This window comes from Salarias fasciatus, unplaced genomic scaffold, assembly GCF_902148845.1.
Source record: "Salarias fasciatus unplaced genomic scaffold, fSalaFa1.1, whole genome shotgun sequence".
NCBI classification, from domain to species: domain Eukaryota; kingdom Metazoa; phylum Chordata; class Actinopteri; order Blenniiformes; family Blenniidae; genus Salarias; species Salarias fasciatus.
The window spans coordinates 212,777-228,587 of NW_021941376.1; the positions used below are offsets into that span (position 1 = coordinate 212,777).

The 15,811-nt window shown below is 51.5% G+C and overlaps 1 protein-coding gene across 2 annotated transcripts; it reads left to right on the forward strand.

The window, feature by feature from the left end:
- Positions 1-7,837: 7,837 nt before the first annotated feature.
- On the forward strand, positions 7,838-15,591 carry mavs (mitochondrial antiviral signaling protein). 2 transcript variants are annotated; one of them, XM_030087192.1, is made up of 7 exons: positions 7,838-7,928; positions 9,895-10,017; positions 10,514-10,694; positions 11,867-12,014; positions 12,045-12,498; positions 13,088-13,628; positions 13,693-15,591. In XM_030087192.1, the coding sequence occupies exons 2-7, from the start codon at positions 9,895-9,897 to the stop codon at positions 14,073-14,075; spliced, it is 1,830 nt and encodes a 609-aa protein (XP_029943052.1). In that variant the 5' UTR covers positions 7,838-7,928; the 3' UTR covers positions 14,076-15,591. The 2 variants fall into 2 exon arrangements, with proteins under 2 accessions (XP_029943052.1, XP_029943051.1); XM_030087191.1 differs by having other exon boundaries at positions 11,867-12,498.
- Positions 15,592-15,811: the final 220 nt, after the last annotated feature.

The following is a 15,811-nucleotide window of genomic DNA, read 5'->3' on the forward strand; positions in this document are numbered from 1 at the left end:
AGCTGGCCGAAGGGTCTCTGTAGACCCCCCCCCCCCCCGTGAGACTGTTTCCCGCCCTGACCCTGACCGCCTGCCCTGTCCTGCTCGTTCCTGGTTCCGGTTCTTGGCCGGTCCCGTGTAGCGGAGAAGTTCTGGAAGGTTCTTGTGTTCTGTGAGTTCTCTCTGTGATGTGTCGGTGTGAAGAAAACATTAAACTCGTGCGGGTGAAGCGGTGTGTGTTCCTCTGGACCTCATCACGGTTATTGGTTCAGATTAGACTTTAATCCCTGATGGACTCTGATCCGCCTGGTCCTGCAGGTCTGAGGTGAAGCAGGGAAACAGGGATCATTAAAGCATCTAATCCGTCACAGCAGGGGGCTTTCAACCAGCAGCACACATCTGGGTCCACCGCCGGCTCCGGTTCTGGTCGGACTCTTCCTTCAGGAAGACGCAGATCTTTATTCTCTCTGTAACACTTCAATCAGCTGATCAGCTCACAGCCAGACTCCCTCCAGGTGAAATAATCAAACCCATAATGCTTCACTGCAGATCTACTGACGGAGTCTCTCCTGATCCTCCTGATGGTTAAATCTCAGGAAAAAAGCAGTGAAGGAGGGAAAGTGAAGAAAAGAAGAAACGATCCAGATGTGAGAGCTGCTGTTCACAGCCTCAGCGGCAGGGGGCGCAGGGGAGCAGGGGAGCAGGGGGAGTCCACGGGACGTCGGGGAGGACGTGGAGGGGGGAGGGTCTGAAGCAGCTTGGTTCTCCTGAGTTCTGCTTCAGTTCAGATCCGTGACGGGAGGACAGCTGCTCCGGGTCCAGCACCTTCAGGTCCAGGCTCAGGTTCGGGCTCAGACTCGGGTTCAGGTTCAGGTTCAGGTTCAGGTTCAGGTTCGGGCTCAGACTCGGGTTCAGGTTCAGGTCCAGGTTCAGGTTCAGGTTCGGGCTCAGACTCGGGTTCAGGTTCAGGTTCAGGTTCAGGTTCAGGTTCGGGCTCAGACTCGGGTTCAGGTTCAGGTCAGGTTCAGGTTCAGGTTCAGGTTCAGGTTCAGGTTCAGGTTCTTGTCAGATGATCCTCCTCCAGACTCCTCAGCCTGCTGCTCTGTGGTTCTAGTCGGGTCCCACAGGGGTCTTCAGGGCCCGGTGGACCGGCTGTTCGCCGCCGCTGAGAGCTCTCAGAGTGTGTGTGTGTGTGTGTGTGTGTGTGTGGTGTGTGTGTGTGTGTGCGCGCGAGACACACACGCACGACACACACGCACACACACACCACACACTCACACGCTCTCAGCCTGATGGAGCCGCCGCCCGGGGCTCCAACTGGCGCTTTGTGGGATGAAAGCTTTGCTCAAAGGATCCTGGAACAGAAGGATCCACTCTGCTGCTTCACCTTTGACCCCGAGTCATCATCTGATGGGTTCTGAGTCACAGAGGTCCTGTTGCTGCTGCAGGCTCCCCCCCCCCCACCCCCCCCGGACCAGTGGTCCGCTGCGGTCCACTGGACTGGAGGAGGTTGCCAGGTCTGTCGCTCTTTCAGCCCAAACACAACATGGAGCCCATTAAAGTGAACAGAAAGCCGCCCTCCTCCCTGAGATGCACGTCGAAGCCATAAAACCTTCACTGGATAAAATCAGGCCACAACCACAGAACCGGTTCATCAACCCACCCGACGGGTTCTGAAGAACCCTGATTTGGCAGAAACCCACCCAAACTGGCAACACCGAGCCGCTCCGGGTCTCATAAGCGTTTTTGTGACATTTTGGAGTTGTGTGACTTTCCTACAAAGACGAAATACAAACCGTTCATTCTTCTCACGTTCATACTGACCAGATCGTGTCTTTGTTCTGAATTCTACCAGAAGAATTAAAAAAAAAAAGAATCTTATGACAAAACACGACAGATTTTATTTTGAAATCAGCTTTATCAGGGTTTAGCTTGACGCGGCACCGTCCCGGACCGGACCGGAACCGGACCAGAGCCGAACCGGAGCCGGACCATGGCTGCTGCCACGCCACAGACATCCTGAGGTGGAGCTTGGTGCCTGAAGTGGCGCCACCTGGTGGACTGGAGCAGCAGAGCGTCTGCAGGGCTCAGAGGATTTCCTTCATCTTAAAGGTGTAATACAGGATGTTCCATTTGCTTTGACTTCCGGGTGGATCATCAGAACAACTGGTGGTTCTGTTTGTCAGTCATTCTGACGAGCTGCTCGCGCCCAATCAGCTTCTCCCTTTTGCACATTCACAGTGTTTCTGTAGCTTCTGAGCTAGTGCTGACCGATGGCGAGTCTGACATAATGAAACTGGAACTGTTTCAGAAGACAAGCTTTCTGAGCGAGGCCGATCGCAGAAACTGTAAACAGAGCCGTGCACGCCCAGAGAAGAGGAGATCGCTCGCACGCTTCCACCATTATAGGCGTTTCCTGGGAGAAGCAGGAGAGCCGGGCGACAGTCTGGCGCATGTGCGTTTTTCAAAAAGTGAGTAACAGACGTTTGGCTTCGTCTTTTCGAGAAAATCCTGTATTACACCTTTAAAGCAGAATTATTCCTGAATTCTCCTCAGATTTTCACCCGTGTAGCTCTGACACAGCAGCCTGGATGTTTTAAAAACTAAATCAATCATCGCTCTGGACACTGATTAAAGCAGATTATGTAGAATCACTTTTCACTGGTGAAGAGGATGTAAAGAGTCAGATGAGGCTGCTGGGTAAACAGTGAAATAAACAGACGACAGACTGAATCCTGCACTCTGCTCCAGGTTCTTCACAGGAAAATCAGCTGATTCACATTATTAACCTGCTCCTGCTGCTTCCAGCTGACTGGAGAGAGAACCGACCGGCGAGCCTCTTTAGGCTGAAATACTCTGAATACAGGAAGTAATGAGTCCTGCTGGTCAGGTTCTGGAACAAACCATGAAAATGATCAGTGTAAAAGCTGACATGAAACCATCACGTTATTCATTCTGATACATTCTGAGCTTTGAGATATTTTATTTTCTCTGCTTTACGGTCTTTCTTTCAGGTTAAAATTGTTAAAATTGCAGCTTTTATTTTTCCCAAAGGAGGCTGACTGAGTGGATGTTAAACCTGATCAAGAGAAGATGAAGCAAATCAACTCTGACTCTGCCTTCACAGCAGAGCGAAGCCTCCAAACCTCCTCAGCAGGAACGTCTGGAGTCACTTCATTTCATATTGTTCGGCTGATTTCAGTTCTTTAGTTAACTTCACCAACAACAATAATGACAATACGTAATTAATGACTTTATTCATCAGTGCTATACTTGTTTAAACACTCCGTACAGACGTACCAGACACTGTTTTTAGGCAACAATATCTACACTATAGGAGAGGCGGGTTTGAATGAGCAGATTGGGATTTATATCGATGAAGAATTATTTCATTATAAAGATGTGAACAACATTTGAAAAAGGAAGGTCTTCACATGGTTCACTGGAGACATAGAGCAGAGGAGGATCCGCTTCCTGAGGCTCCTGATCGGATTGAACAGGAAAAAAACACGTTTCAGGTTCTTCTGAATGACACGAACTGAAGAGACAAACAGCGGTCAGCTCCAGTCACGTGTCCAGGCGGCCTGCAGGTCAGTGGCGCCCCCTTCCGGGCTGAAGGCGCGTTTCCCAAAGCCTGGCTCGCTCCCCTCATCTGGTTTCCAGGCACTTTTTCAACTTTTAAAATCAAACGGATGAAATCCTTTCTGATGCAAAAAGACACCGTGTGGCTCCGCATCTCTAATTCATTGTTTCAGAAATTAGGAGGAACTGAGTTTTTACTCGGTTGTGATCTTGAGGTTACCAAAATACCTCAAACAAATACTTCAAGTTTGGAAAATGACATTTAACTTTACACCAACTTTAACTTTACACCACAGAATCAACTCTGTGGAGCAATAGAACAGTTTTGTCAAATAATAGAAGATCAATATTTATGTAAAACTGGGACGACGACGGAGTTGTATTTGTGAATGACTTATAAATGGAATTTTTTTTTGAATCTAGCATCTTTTATTGAAAAATATCACTTTGAATGTGAAAGAAGAGTTTTTAATAAGGTGCGTAGATCCATCCCACAGTCACTGATACAATTAATTCAAAATACACTTTTGTACGCAAACGTGACAGTTTCTTTACTCGAACTAAAGATTAATGGATGTGACTTAATTACCTATAAATGCAGCAATAATTTCATAAACGAAGGAGTGAGAAATATTATCTACTGTGATTATGACAGAACTTCTTTCAAGAGATGGGATTATTCAGCGATAGTACCTCACCAATCAAAGCTCACTCCAAATTCATTAAATGGTCAATCTCTCCAAAAGCGAAGGAGACTCATTTCAAAATCATGAACAGTTTCTACCCTGTTGGAAAATTTCTTGAAAGAAGGTTTAAACTTAATGTTTACCCATGTGCCTTTTGGAACCAGGAAGTGAAACCATCTGCCGTTTGTTTTTCGATTGTCACTATTCCAGAGACTTCTGGAAGGACGGTCGCAGTTGGACTAACCTGAAGCCTGATCTCCCTCCATTTACTGTTCTGGATAATCTGGACTCTTCATCATCTGGTATTGTAAACGTCATTCTTCTTTTGGCTAGTTACCATATTCACTGCTGCAAACGGAGAGGAAGAACCCCCGCTTTCTTACGTTTTCTAAATGATCTCAAATTGGATTCCAGCTCCCTGAAGATGCTGAAGGACTGGAAAAATGCTCAGATCATCAGTTCTCAGATCTCCAGAAATGTACTCATTCAATGTGTACGCTCCACCGTAGAACTTCTTGTATTCATCTTTTCTGTTATTGTATGTTATTTCCTCTATTGTGCTGTGACGCCCCCTAGCGTTTGTTCTTGTCCATTGTCCTCTACGAGAGGTTGTATTAATAAAAAAAAACAGGTTCTCGCTCAGGCACTCCTGGTGTTTTCTGGGAAGCAGTTTGTGACAAACATCAAACCACCAGAGAGACGCTGATGAAGAGAAAACAGGACGGCGGCGGGAGACGTGAAGCGTGAAGAACCGTCCTCTCCTCCTGCCCGCCTGCAGCTCTCTGACCTCTGACCCGGAGCTGCTGCATGCTGGGAGAGTGGAGGTCGGTAGGCCGGTGTTCCTGTTGCTGTGTGGTGACCAATGAAGAAGGCTAAAAGCATCGGAGAGGAGGAAGAGGAGGAAGAGGAGGAAGAGGAGCGGCTCGCTTCAGCAGCCACGCTGCTGCTGCTGCTGCTCAGATTATTCCCGATTAATGTGGATTATTTCTGATCTGAGCAGCAGGCTGAACCCTGGCACTCCACCAGGATGGATCCCCCCGTCAGATCCCCCGTCAGATCCCATCAGATCCCACCATCAGATCCCGTCAGATCCCACCATCAGAGCCCCCATCAGATCCCACCATCAGATCCCCCGTCAGATCCCACCATCAGATCCCCCGTCAGATCCCACCATCAGATCCCACAGTCAGATCCCACCATCAGATCCCACCATCAGATCCCACCGTCAGATCCCACCATCAGATTCCACTGCCAGATCCCCCGTCAGATCCCACATCAGATCCCACCATCTGATCCCACCATCAGATTCCACTGCCAGATCCCACCATCAGATCCCACATCAGATTCCACCATCCGATCCCCCATCAGATCCCACCATCAGATCCCCGTCAGATCCCACCATCTGATCCCACCGTCAGATCCCACATCAGATTCCACTGCCAGATCCCACCATCAGATCCCACATCAGATTCCACCATCAGATCCCCCATCAGATCCCCGTCAGATCCCACCATCAGATCCCACCGTCAGATCCCACAGTCAGATCCCACCATCAGATCCCACCATCAGATCCCACCGTCAGATCCCACCATCAGATTCCACTGCCAGATCCCCCCGTCAGATCCCACATCAGATCCCACCATCTGATCCCACCATCAGATTCCACTGCCAGATCCCACCATCAGATCCCACATCAGATTCCACCATCCGATCCCCCATCAGATCCCCGTCAGATCCCACCATCTGATCCCACCGTCAGATCCCACATCAGATTCCACCATCAAATCCCCCATCAGATCCCACCATCAGATCCCCGTCAGATCCCACCATCAGATCCGACTGTCAGATCCCACCATCAGATCCCACAATCAGATCCCACCATCAGATCCCAGTCAGCGGACCAGCCGTACAGAACTCACTGCTTCTCTCCACTTTAAGAGAACCAGAATCTGAAACGTCTTCATTTCCAGGGATGTTTGGACCAGGAAGGGTCTGGAGGACATTTACTCTCTCAGGTCAGAGGTCAGCGAGTTCATGATGTTTCAGAGACGGGATGAGGATGATGATTTGTTTGTTTCTGTATTTTCATGTCTCGGCCATTCGGACGGCGATTCTGTTTTTACTTGTTTTAACGAGACTTGAAGTCCAAACGGGACAAACGGACCGGCGGGTCCAGAACATCCCTCACTGACATGAACCAGGATGTTTAACACGGTTTCAAATACACACATCACAAAAACAAATGAAAATAATAATATTTTATACAGTTTCAGTTTCAGCTGGAAGGAAATGAATTGACAGCCAGATGTGGTGCTGTGCTCCAGCTGTCAGGAAAAACCCACAAATACACACCTTCAGAAACGTCACACACACACACAGACACACACACACACCACACACGCACACACGCGCACACGCACACCACACACACACACACGCTCAGTCTTGTATTTCTATCCTTGTGGGGACCGTCCATTGACTCCCATTCATGTCTAGCCCCTAACCCTGACCCTAACCCTAACCCTAACCCACACCACAACAAAGCCTAACCCTAAGAAATGTTTTTGCACTTTTACTTTTTTCAGTAACAACAACATGGTCAAGAAAACACTGTTTCTCCTACTTAGGACCGGAAAAAGGTCCCCACAAGGCACGTCGTTCCACGTTTTGCTATCCTTGTGGGGACATTTGGCCCCAACAAGGATAGAAATACGAGAACGCGCACGCACACACACACACACACACACACACACACACACACACACACACACACACACACACAGAGCAGAGAACATGCAGACTTCACTCAGAAGCAGGATTTTTAGTTTTCTTGGATCAAAATGTATCAGAAGGTTTGAACATCTGGTGTCAGTGAGACTGTCCTGCGATGGACCCGTCCAGGTGTCTCCATCCTCACCTGTCCAGGTGTCTCCGTCCTCACCTGTCCAGGTGTCTCCGTCCTCACCTGTCCAGGTGTCTCCATCCTCACCTGTGCAGGTGTCTCCGTCCTCACCTGTCCAGGTGTCTCCGTCCTCACCTGTGCAGGTGTCTCCGTCCTCACCTGTCCAGGTGTCTCTGTCCTCACCTGTGCAGGTGTCTCCGTCCTCACCTGTCCAGGTGTCTCTGTCCTCATCTGTCCTCACCTGTCCAGGTGTCTGTCAGGTGAGAATTTCAGTGGTGTGTGTGTGTGTCAGGTCAACCCTTCTACCAGAGGAACACCGTGTGTGTGACTGATCTATGAACCTGCCTGATCGACCGACTGCGTCCATCTGGTGAAACGAGTGATCCAATAACGGATCCAGTGGATTCTTTCTGCTTTATCAGCTGCAGCCAATCAGAGATCGACATGGAGAAGAGGAGCTCGAACCGCCTGTTTTAAACATATTCTCCACTTAAGGACAAACAACGGGACTTCCGGTGGCCGTGACTCTCCGTGCGGACGGATTAGGATTAGGATTAGAGGCAGATGTGAACCAGAAGTGGAGCTCCAGCCTCCCCGCCCACACGGAGCCCTGCTCCGGCTCCCTATTGGCCCGCGCCGTGATGGACAGGCGCGGCGGGCCAATGGGAGCGCGGGACGCGGCAGTGGGCGGGACCTCTGCGCAGATGTGTGAGAAGAAGAGCGCAGCTCTCAGAGAGCAGGAATAAAACCTCCACAGTCACGAAACACCGGATCCGAAGGTAAGATTACGCCTCCTCGCTGCTTCTGAAGCCCGAATCGACGCTCGAGTCCCGCGGAAGTCGCGTTTGTTGCCTCTTTCTGGAGTAAATCTGTCATTTCCTGAGTCCGGTTCAGCTCCAGTCACTTCTGTTAGCTTCACTTTCTGCTCCTTTCAGAATAAAATCCTCCAGATTAAAGGCCGGGGTCTGAGTTTCTGGCTGTGTTTGCATGTGAGACTGTCCTGTGTGTCTGTCTGCACGTCTCCGCTCTTAAACGAAGCGCCAGAAGTGTTTCAATCTTCTTTTTGTAAAGTTTTTAAGATAGCATGACATGCTTTTAATTTGTAGCAGGCCAGATTACCCAGATTATGGCGTTACTCTCCCGCTCTGGTCTCCACTCTCTCTGTCAGCTGGACCGGAATCCCGGCTGCTGCCTGTGACCTTTGTTGTGGTGTGTGTGTGACCTTTGACACTGCTGTGAGTGAAACCTGAGTGTGTGTGTGTGTGTGTGTGTGTGAGTGTGTGTGTGTTGACCTTTAGAGGTCACTCACCTGCTCAAACTGACCTTGGTCAAGGTGCCTCCACTCCCCCCTCCTCACAGCACCTCCACCCTCCTAATCTGAAATCTCTCATCGCCTTGCACTTGGAAACACACACACACACACACACACACAAAATCCCCATGAAGGTGGTTCTGTCTTTCTATCGGTGTGTGTGTGTGTGTGTGTGTGTGTGTGTCCTCAGACTTTGCTCCGTCCTGCAGGTTTACACTAAACGCCGGCGCTCCGGCGCCTCCAGCTCAGATTCTTCAGATTCACTGTTTCAGCTGCAAACAGACCGAAAAACTTCAAGCGTGGAACCGGAGGGGCGTCTGGAGCGGCCGGTCGGTTCTGCTGCCGGTCGGTTCTGCTGCCGGTCGGTTCTGCTGCCGGTCGGTCCTGCTGCCGGTCGGTCCTGCTGCCGGTCGGTTCTGCTCTGCCGGTCTGCTCTGCCGGTCTGGTCAGGTATTAATCCAGAGGTGATTAATCAGTGACTAGTGGAGCCCGTTAACCTTCCTGTCAGTCCGGCAGCCTGGAGGAGAACCCAGAACCCAGAACCCAGAACCCAGAACCCAGACCGAAGAACCTGGTTCAGAACCCAAACAGCTGCTGGACTCTGCTTCTCACTTTCACTTTCTTTTTCACGCAGTGAACATTTCCAGATGTCTACTGCACTTCACTCCAAACGCTAAAGGTCTAAAGGTCAGAAGTGGGGCTGTCAGAGTTAAAGGCTTTGCTGTCAGGCTGTGGAAACGTGACGGTTTTCGTCTCATGATGAGGATTTGGGCTCTAATTCAGATTGAAAGACGTCACGACGGAGACACTGCATCGCTTGGTCTGCATGGACCTTTATTTTGAAAGAAAATTCAAATCGTTCCCATGGAAACAGCCTGTCTCCTCCGTCAACAGTCTCAGGACCTCTGACAGGTACAGTGGGCGGGGCTAGACGTCACACTTCCTGGTTCCAGAGCCAATCAGATGTCAGTTCCCCAGGTTGCCAAACAAGCAGCGCAAGATTCTGGACTTTGTCTGAGACCCCGAGCACCGTGCACCGTACCACCGTGCACCAAAACCGCCATCCACCGTACCACCGTGCACCAAAACCGCCATCCACCGTACCACCGTGCACCGTCCGCCGCGCACCGTACCGCCGCGCACCGTACCGCCGCGCACCGTATCACCGTGCACCGTGCACCGTACCACCGTGCACCGTCCGCCGCGCACCGTACCGCCGCGCACCGTATCACCGTGCACCGTGCACCGTACCACCGTGCACCGTCCGCCGCGCACCGTACCGCCGCGCACCGTATCACCGTGCACCGAGCACCGTACCACCATCCACCGTATCGCCATGCACCGTACCGCCGTGCACTGTACCGCTGCACACCGTACCGAGACCTTTAACAGTCACTCAGAAACCCGCTGCTGTGTCTGCTGCGACCTTCCAGATGACCTTCATCGGCGACAAACTCTACAACGGCTACCTGAGGAAGAACATGGCGACCATCGTCAGCCGCGTCAAGCCCATCGAGATCATGGTGCACCTGCAGTGCCTGACGGAGCACGACCTGGTGAGTGAGGCCCCGCCCCTCTGCAGGGGACCCACCTATACAGGAAGTTAAACTTTAACGCCGTTAAGCGGCTGCAGGACGCCGGGTTTCCGCTCAGCGGCCTGCTCTGCCTGCAGTGGTGCAGCGGGTCGAGTGTGAAGGTCCCATGTTTGATTCCCTCCTGCTGAACTCGCCGCGATCTGGTTTTCCTTCCCAGATTCCAGCTGGGGTTATTGCTTTCCTCCATTTTCCTTCAATAATATTTGTTGGAATATTTTATCAGCAGAAGAGGAACCTTGAAGCATTTATTAGTCTTCTGAGAGGTCTGGACCCCTGCTGGGACCCTGGGGGGGTTCTGGGGAGGTCTGGATCCTCTTGCTGGGGTCCTGGGGATCTGGGGGCTCTGGGGGTCTTGGTGGTCTGGGGGATCTATTTTTTCCTGGTCCTCCATGGCCCTCGGGGTCTTCGGGACTCCTGGAGGGTTTTGTCGGGGCTGACGGTGGACTGGTGGTTCCAGGAAGTGATCCAGGCGAAGACGGAGACCCGGGGGAAGTTCGACGGGATGCTGTGTCTGCTGGACTGTCTGAAGAGGAGGGAGCGCTGGCCCGAGCAGCTGGTCCGGGCCCTGGAGGCCTGCGGGCACAGCACCATGGCCGCCGAGATCCGGGCCGAGTACCAGGCTCTGCTGGGGCTCCACGGTGGGTCGGCTGCTCCTCCCCCCGTTCTCCTCCTCCCCCCCGTTCTCCTCCTCGTCCTCGTTCTCCTTGCTGTATAATAACTGCATTCAAGACATCTCACAACTGTCTGAAGTCTCACGGTGAAAAAGACACCGGAGTAGAGAAAACTGAAATGAATGAAGCTCTGCCCGGATCTCAGCGCACTCTGACAGAAACTAGAAAATTCCAGAGGAAACTTTACTTTGTGCCTGTGCCAATGGAAGCATCTGTGTGTGTGTGTGTGTGTGTGTGTGTGTGTGTGTGTGTGTGTGTGTGTGTGTGTGTGTGTGCGTGTGTGCGTGTGTGCGTGTGTGCGTGTGTGCGTGTGTGCGTGTGCGTGTGCGTATGCGTGTGCGTGCGCGTGCGCGTGCGAGCATGTGAGAGACAGTTGACAAGACATGAAAAGACTAAAAAGGGCTGAAAAAAACGAAGAATGATCAATAAGTTGTATCAACAGTAAACCGCTGCAGATCAATAGAGCTCCAGCAGTGATGGAAACATCCAGACTAATCATGGAGCGGTCAGCACCCAGCAGGTGTCTGTTGCCATGGAGACCAGCTGCACTCAGCAGGTGTGTGTGTTGCCATGGAGACCAGCTGCACTCGGCAGGTGTGTCTGTTGCCATGGAGACCAGCTGCTTCCAGCAGCCATGACAGTGAATCGGCATTTTTCCATCCAGTTGCATGGCTGAAGAGACGTTTCTCGACAGCCCAGAGGTGAGATTGGAAATTATTTTTCCACTGTGAGCGTCAGAAGCCGTTCATGGATTCTTCCGGAGGTTTTCCCGCCTGTAGGATCATCCATTCAGCCACGGCCAGTTTGTAAAAATGTATGAACTGTTAGATTTCAGTGAGAAAATCTCTCTTAATGCTTTGGGGCAGATGGGAGAAAATTCTGCCTCTTCTCAAACAAATACACCTGGAGACAGAACGTCTGTCACAGACACCGGAATGTTCCACTGCTGCTGGCACTTCACTCTCTCCAGCAGCCGGCAGGCACAAAGTCACCCTCCCTCTGGGATTTTCTGGTTTAAGTATAAAGCGCCTGGGGAGCACGAAGAACCGACCGCTGCAGTTTGGCTGTCAGTGCTGCTCGCTGCTGGTCGGCACGTTTCAGCTTCCTCTGCTTCAGGTTCTCTGTCTGCTTCGCTCCAGATTCCAGCTCCGGCTCTCCTCCAACGACGGTGGTCAGAGCTCACGTCCATCCAGCTCCCTCTGAACAACCTCCGCAGCCTCCAGGGACCGCTGCAGCTGCTGCAGCTGCTGCAGCTGCTGAAGCTGCTGCAGCTGCTGAAGCTGCTGAAACTCCGAAAGCTGCAGCTCCTGCAGCTGCAGCTGCTGAAGCTCCTGAAGCTGCTGAAGCTGCTGAAGCTGCTGAAGCTGCTGAAGCTGAAGCTGAAACTGTTGAAGCTCCTGCAGCTGAAGCTGTCCAGACCCATCCGTCTGTTGAGCTCGTCCTCCAGTCTCTGCAGACAGCCCGGACCGAAGTGGCTCCTCCTCCTTCGACACCTCCTCCGTCTCCTGAGACCCCCCGCTGGCAGGAGGCCCCCCGCTGGCAGGAGACCCCTGATCCTCACCAGCAGCCGGAGGAGAACTCAGAGTTGGACATCCAGCAGGTTCTGCCTGAAGGACACCGGGAACAACTGGGTCCAGGTCCGGATCGTCTTCACTCGTCCTCCGTTGTGACCCCGGAGAAGCTTCCGGTCCAGGACACCACACCCCCCATGGACAAGGTTCCTACTCAGGTTCCGCAGGCCGGGGACACGTCGGAACCCTCCACTGAACCGGTAAGTTCAGAACACACAGTCCAGGTCCTGTTCTGATCCCACTGTCTGGGGCAGGACCAGCTGTGCAGGGCTTCATGGGCTTCATGGGCTTCATGGGGTAGGGTTAGCGGGTTAGCGGGTTAGCAGGTTAGCGGGTTACCGTTAACGGGTGTAGGGTTGATGGGTTATGGATAGCGGGTCAGGGTAACGGGGTTAGAGTACAGGCTAGGGTTAGTGGGATAGTTAACAGGTTAGGGTTGGTGGGTTAGAAATACTTGGTTTGTCCATGAGGGTTTGTGGATTATCAGAGTAGAGTTAACAGGCTAGGGTTAGTTGGTTGTTGAGTTAAGGTTAGTGGGTTAACAGGTTAAGGTTAGCCGGTTAAGGTTACTGATACGGGGTTCAGGTGCAGTTAAACCTGACAGGTATAAACTAACCCAAGTAAGATCAATCATCCAGAACGTTTATTGGGATTAACGGAGGGAAGCAGGTGCTCAGGGAGAACATGCAGCCTCAGAGCTCCCAGCTGAGTGTTGAGAGGAATCCTGGGGCTGGTGGGCGGCGGTCTGCGATGTGGATCCTGGATCCTGATGGTCTGTTTGACCCGCAGGTGTTTGAGCGCCGCCCGCTGACCGAAACCCGACCCGGGTCCATCCCAGAACCCGAGGAGTCGGCGCTGCGGATCCCGGTCCAGGATGACCTCAGCGTCTGTCTGAGCAAACCTCAGCAGCTGGTCAGCATCCGCCCCCCGACCCCGCCCGGCTCCACCCTCCCCGCCGCCGGCGAGCCGCAGCCCTACTCGGGGGACAGCGACCGTCTGGAACTGAGCCGGTCGGCGCCGGACGTGGTTCCCGCGGACACCGCCCTCCTCCGTCAGGAGAACGGCTTCGCCCGGAGTCCCGGAGAACCCGAGGAGAACCACTACGACCCCCCCACGCCCAGCATGCAGGAGGTGCTGGTCAACGTGGTGCAGGTGATGGAGGAGCCCTCCATCCTGAACCTGGACGGCCAGACGGCGCCGCACCGCCAGCCCAACGGCGGCGTAGCCAGGGACACCGCGGTGACACCCCCGACGGCCCAGAGCCCCCCCGCTTCAGAACCCCCCGCCGGCCCAGAGCCCCCCGGCTTCAGAACCCCCGCTGACCCAGAGCCCCCACGATTCAGAGCCCCCGCTGACCAGAGCCCCCCCGATTCAGAACCCCCGCTGACCCAGAGCCCCCCGATTCAGAACCCAGGCTGACCCAGAGCCCCCCCGATTCAGAGCCCCCCCTGACCCAGAGCCCCCCCGATTCAGAGCCCCCGCTGACCCAGAGCCCCCCCGATTCAGAGCCCCCGCTGACCCAGAGCCCCCCCGATTCAGAGCCCCCGCTGACCCAGAGCCCCCCGATTCAGAACCCCTGCTGGCCCACAGCCCCCCCGATTCAGAGCCCCCGCCAGCCAAAAGCCCCCCCTCTTCAGAACCCCAACTGGCCCAGAGTCGCGAAGACCAAGCTGCTCTGCAGACCCGGACCGCAGAGTCCTCCAGCACCAAGTACATCCTGACGGCAGCCGGAGTCGGAGCCTGTGCTCTGCTGTTGGCCTGGAGGCTGAAGAACTGACAGGATCCAGATCCAGGATCCAGGATCCAGGATCCAGGGTTCCACGTTGCCTTACTGGAGTCGCTGCACTGGATATTTTCATCCTGACCTGAGTGACCAGCGACGCGTCGCAGCTTCTTTCAGCTTCTTTCAGCTTCTTTCAGCTTCTTTCAGCTTCTTTCAGCTTCTTTCAGCCAGTTTTAGCTTCTGCATTTCTGGAACTGTTCACTGCTAAAAAACTGATTCCACTGCGGTGGTTCTGGACTAGTGTGGTTTTGGACCTGGACTGCGGTGGTTCTGGACCTGGGCTACGGTCCTCCGTGTCTCCCTGTCATGGGGGTCCGTGGGGTAGTGGGTGGTCCCTGACGCTCTCGTTGTATTTATTTGTAGATATTTCTGCTTGAAAGAAGTCGTTTCAGAACCAGAACCAGAGACCATGACCCAGTAGACGGGGCGAGTCCTCCTGGGGGTTCAGGGATTCTCCGCTCTGGGATTCAGTCTCTTTCTGACGCTCTTCTAATCATGAGTGAGTGAAATTAGAAGTTTCTTTCCAGAGAGGCTGATGGACTGCCGTCGTTTCCGTCGCTGACGCCGCTCTGCAGAGAAACTCTGGTTCATCACGGAAGGTGAAAGGTCAGAGTTCCTCCGGATTTACGGCTCATGAGATGTACGATGGCCGAGTTCGAATAAACTGCTTTATTCTGACTTGATCTGTCTTTAATGGAACAGCGTCACGCTTCTATTTGACTCTAGTTCACCCAATGTGGAAGGAGGATCATTCTAATAAAACACTGCATGTCAAAGCAGGAAGTGGATTTAATTCAGGTTTCGTCTTCATGTTTTACAAAGTGAATTAGTTTTTGAATGATGCAGATTTAAATGGTGATTTTTACACATTTTCAAAGAATATTTTTTGCTCCAGATAAAAAAAGCATCTTTATTTTAGTGTAAAATCTCATGAAAGATTGTTTGTCTTATCTTCAATTATGCAATTAAACGAAAAAATAAATCTGAAAAGACCTTTTGACTTGAAAGTTCTTTTTTTTTTTTAAGAAAGAAGAAATATTACTGGTTTTAAATGGAACTCTAATTCTTTTGCGACTGTGGAAAAATTGTATTAAAATGAAAAATAAATCCATTACATGAAATAAAATAGAGTTCAATTAAGTGTTTTTGAAGTGTTATTACAGAATATCATCCGTCAGAGATTTACCTGGAGTTCACCTGGATTGGCCTGTTGCAGTGCAGGTGTAACCGTGACATCAATGCTGCTTTAGAAATGGTCAAGTTTAGTGTGTGTACAACTAAGTTGAATGAAGCAGTCTTGAATTTAAAGGTTTTAGCTACGCTACGTATGTTATGTATTGATTATTTAAAAAACCTTGGAGACACACACTACATCAAGTCAGGAAAATAAAATGATGCAATGTGAACATGAGTAAGCATGAAAGGTACATTTAAATCAAATTACATTCTTCTTATGTAATGAAAATCCATGGACATATTAAACGTAAAAAAAAATCTGAAAGTGTCGCAATGTAATGATATGCAAATTATTATATGATAATAAATATAAAAACAACCTGTTTTTCCAGCATGATTTTTTTAAGCTGTTTAATCTTTTGAACATGTAGAGTTTTTATCTTTACAGTGAGAGATTTAGCCAGATTGTGTCTTCACAGACTGTAAATAATCAGATTGAAGTAGATTCTGATTTAAAAAAGAAAACTTCTTCCGTACATAAACTGTCACATGAT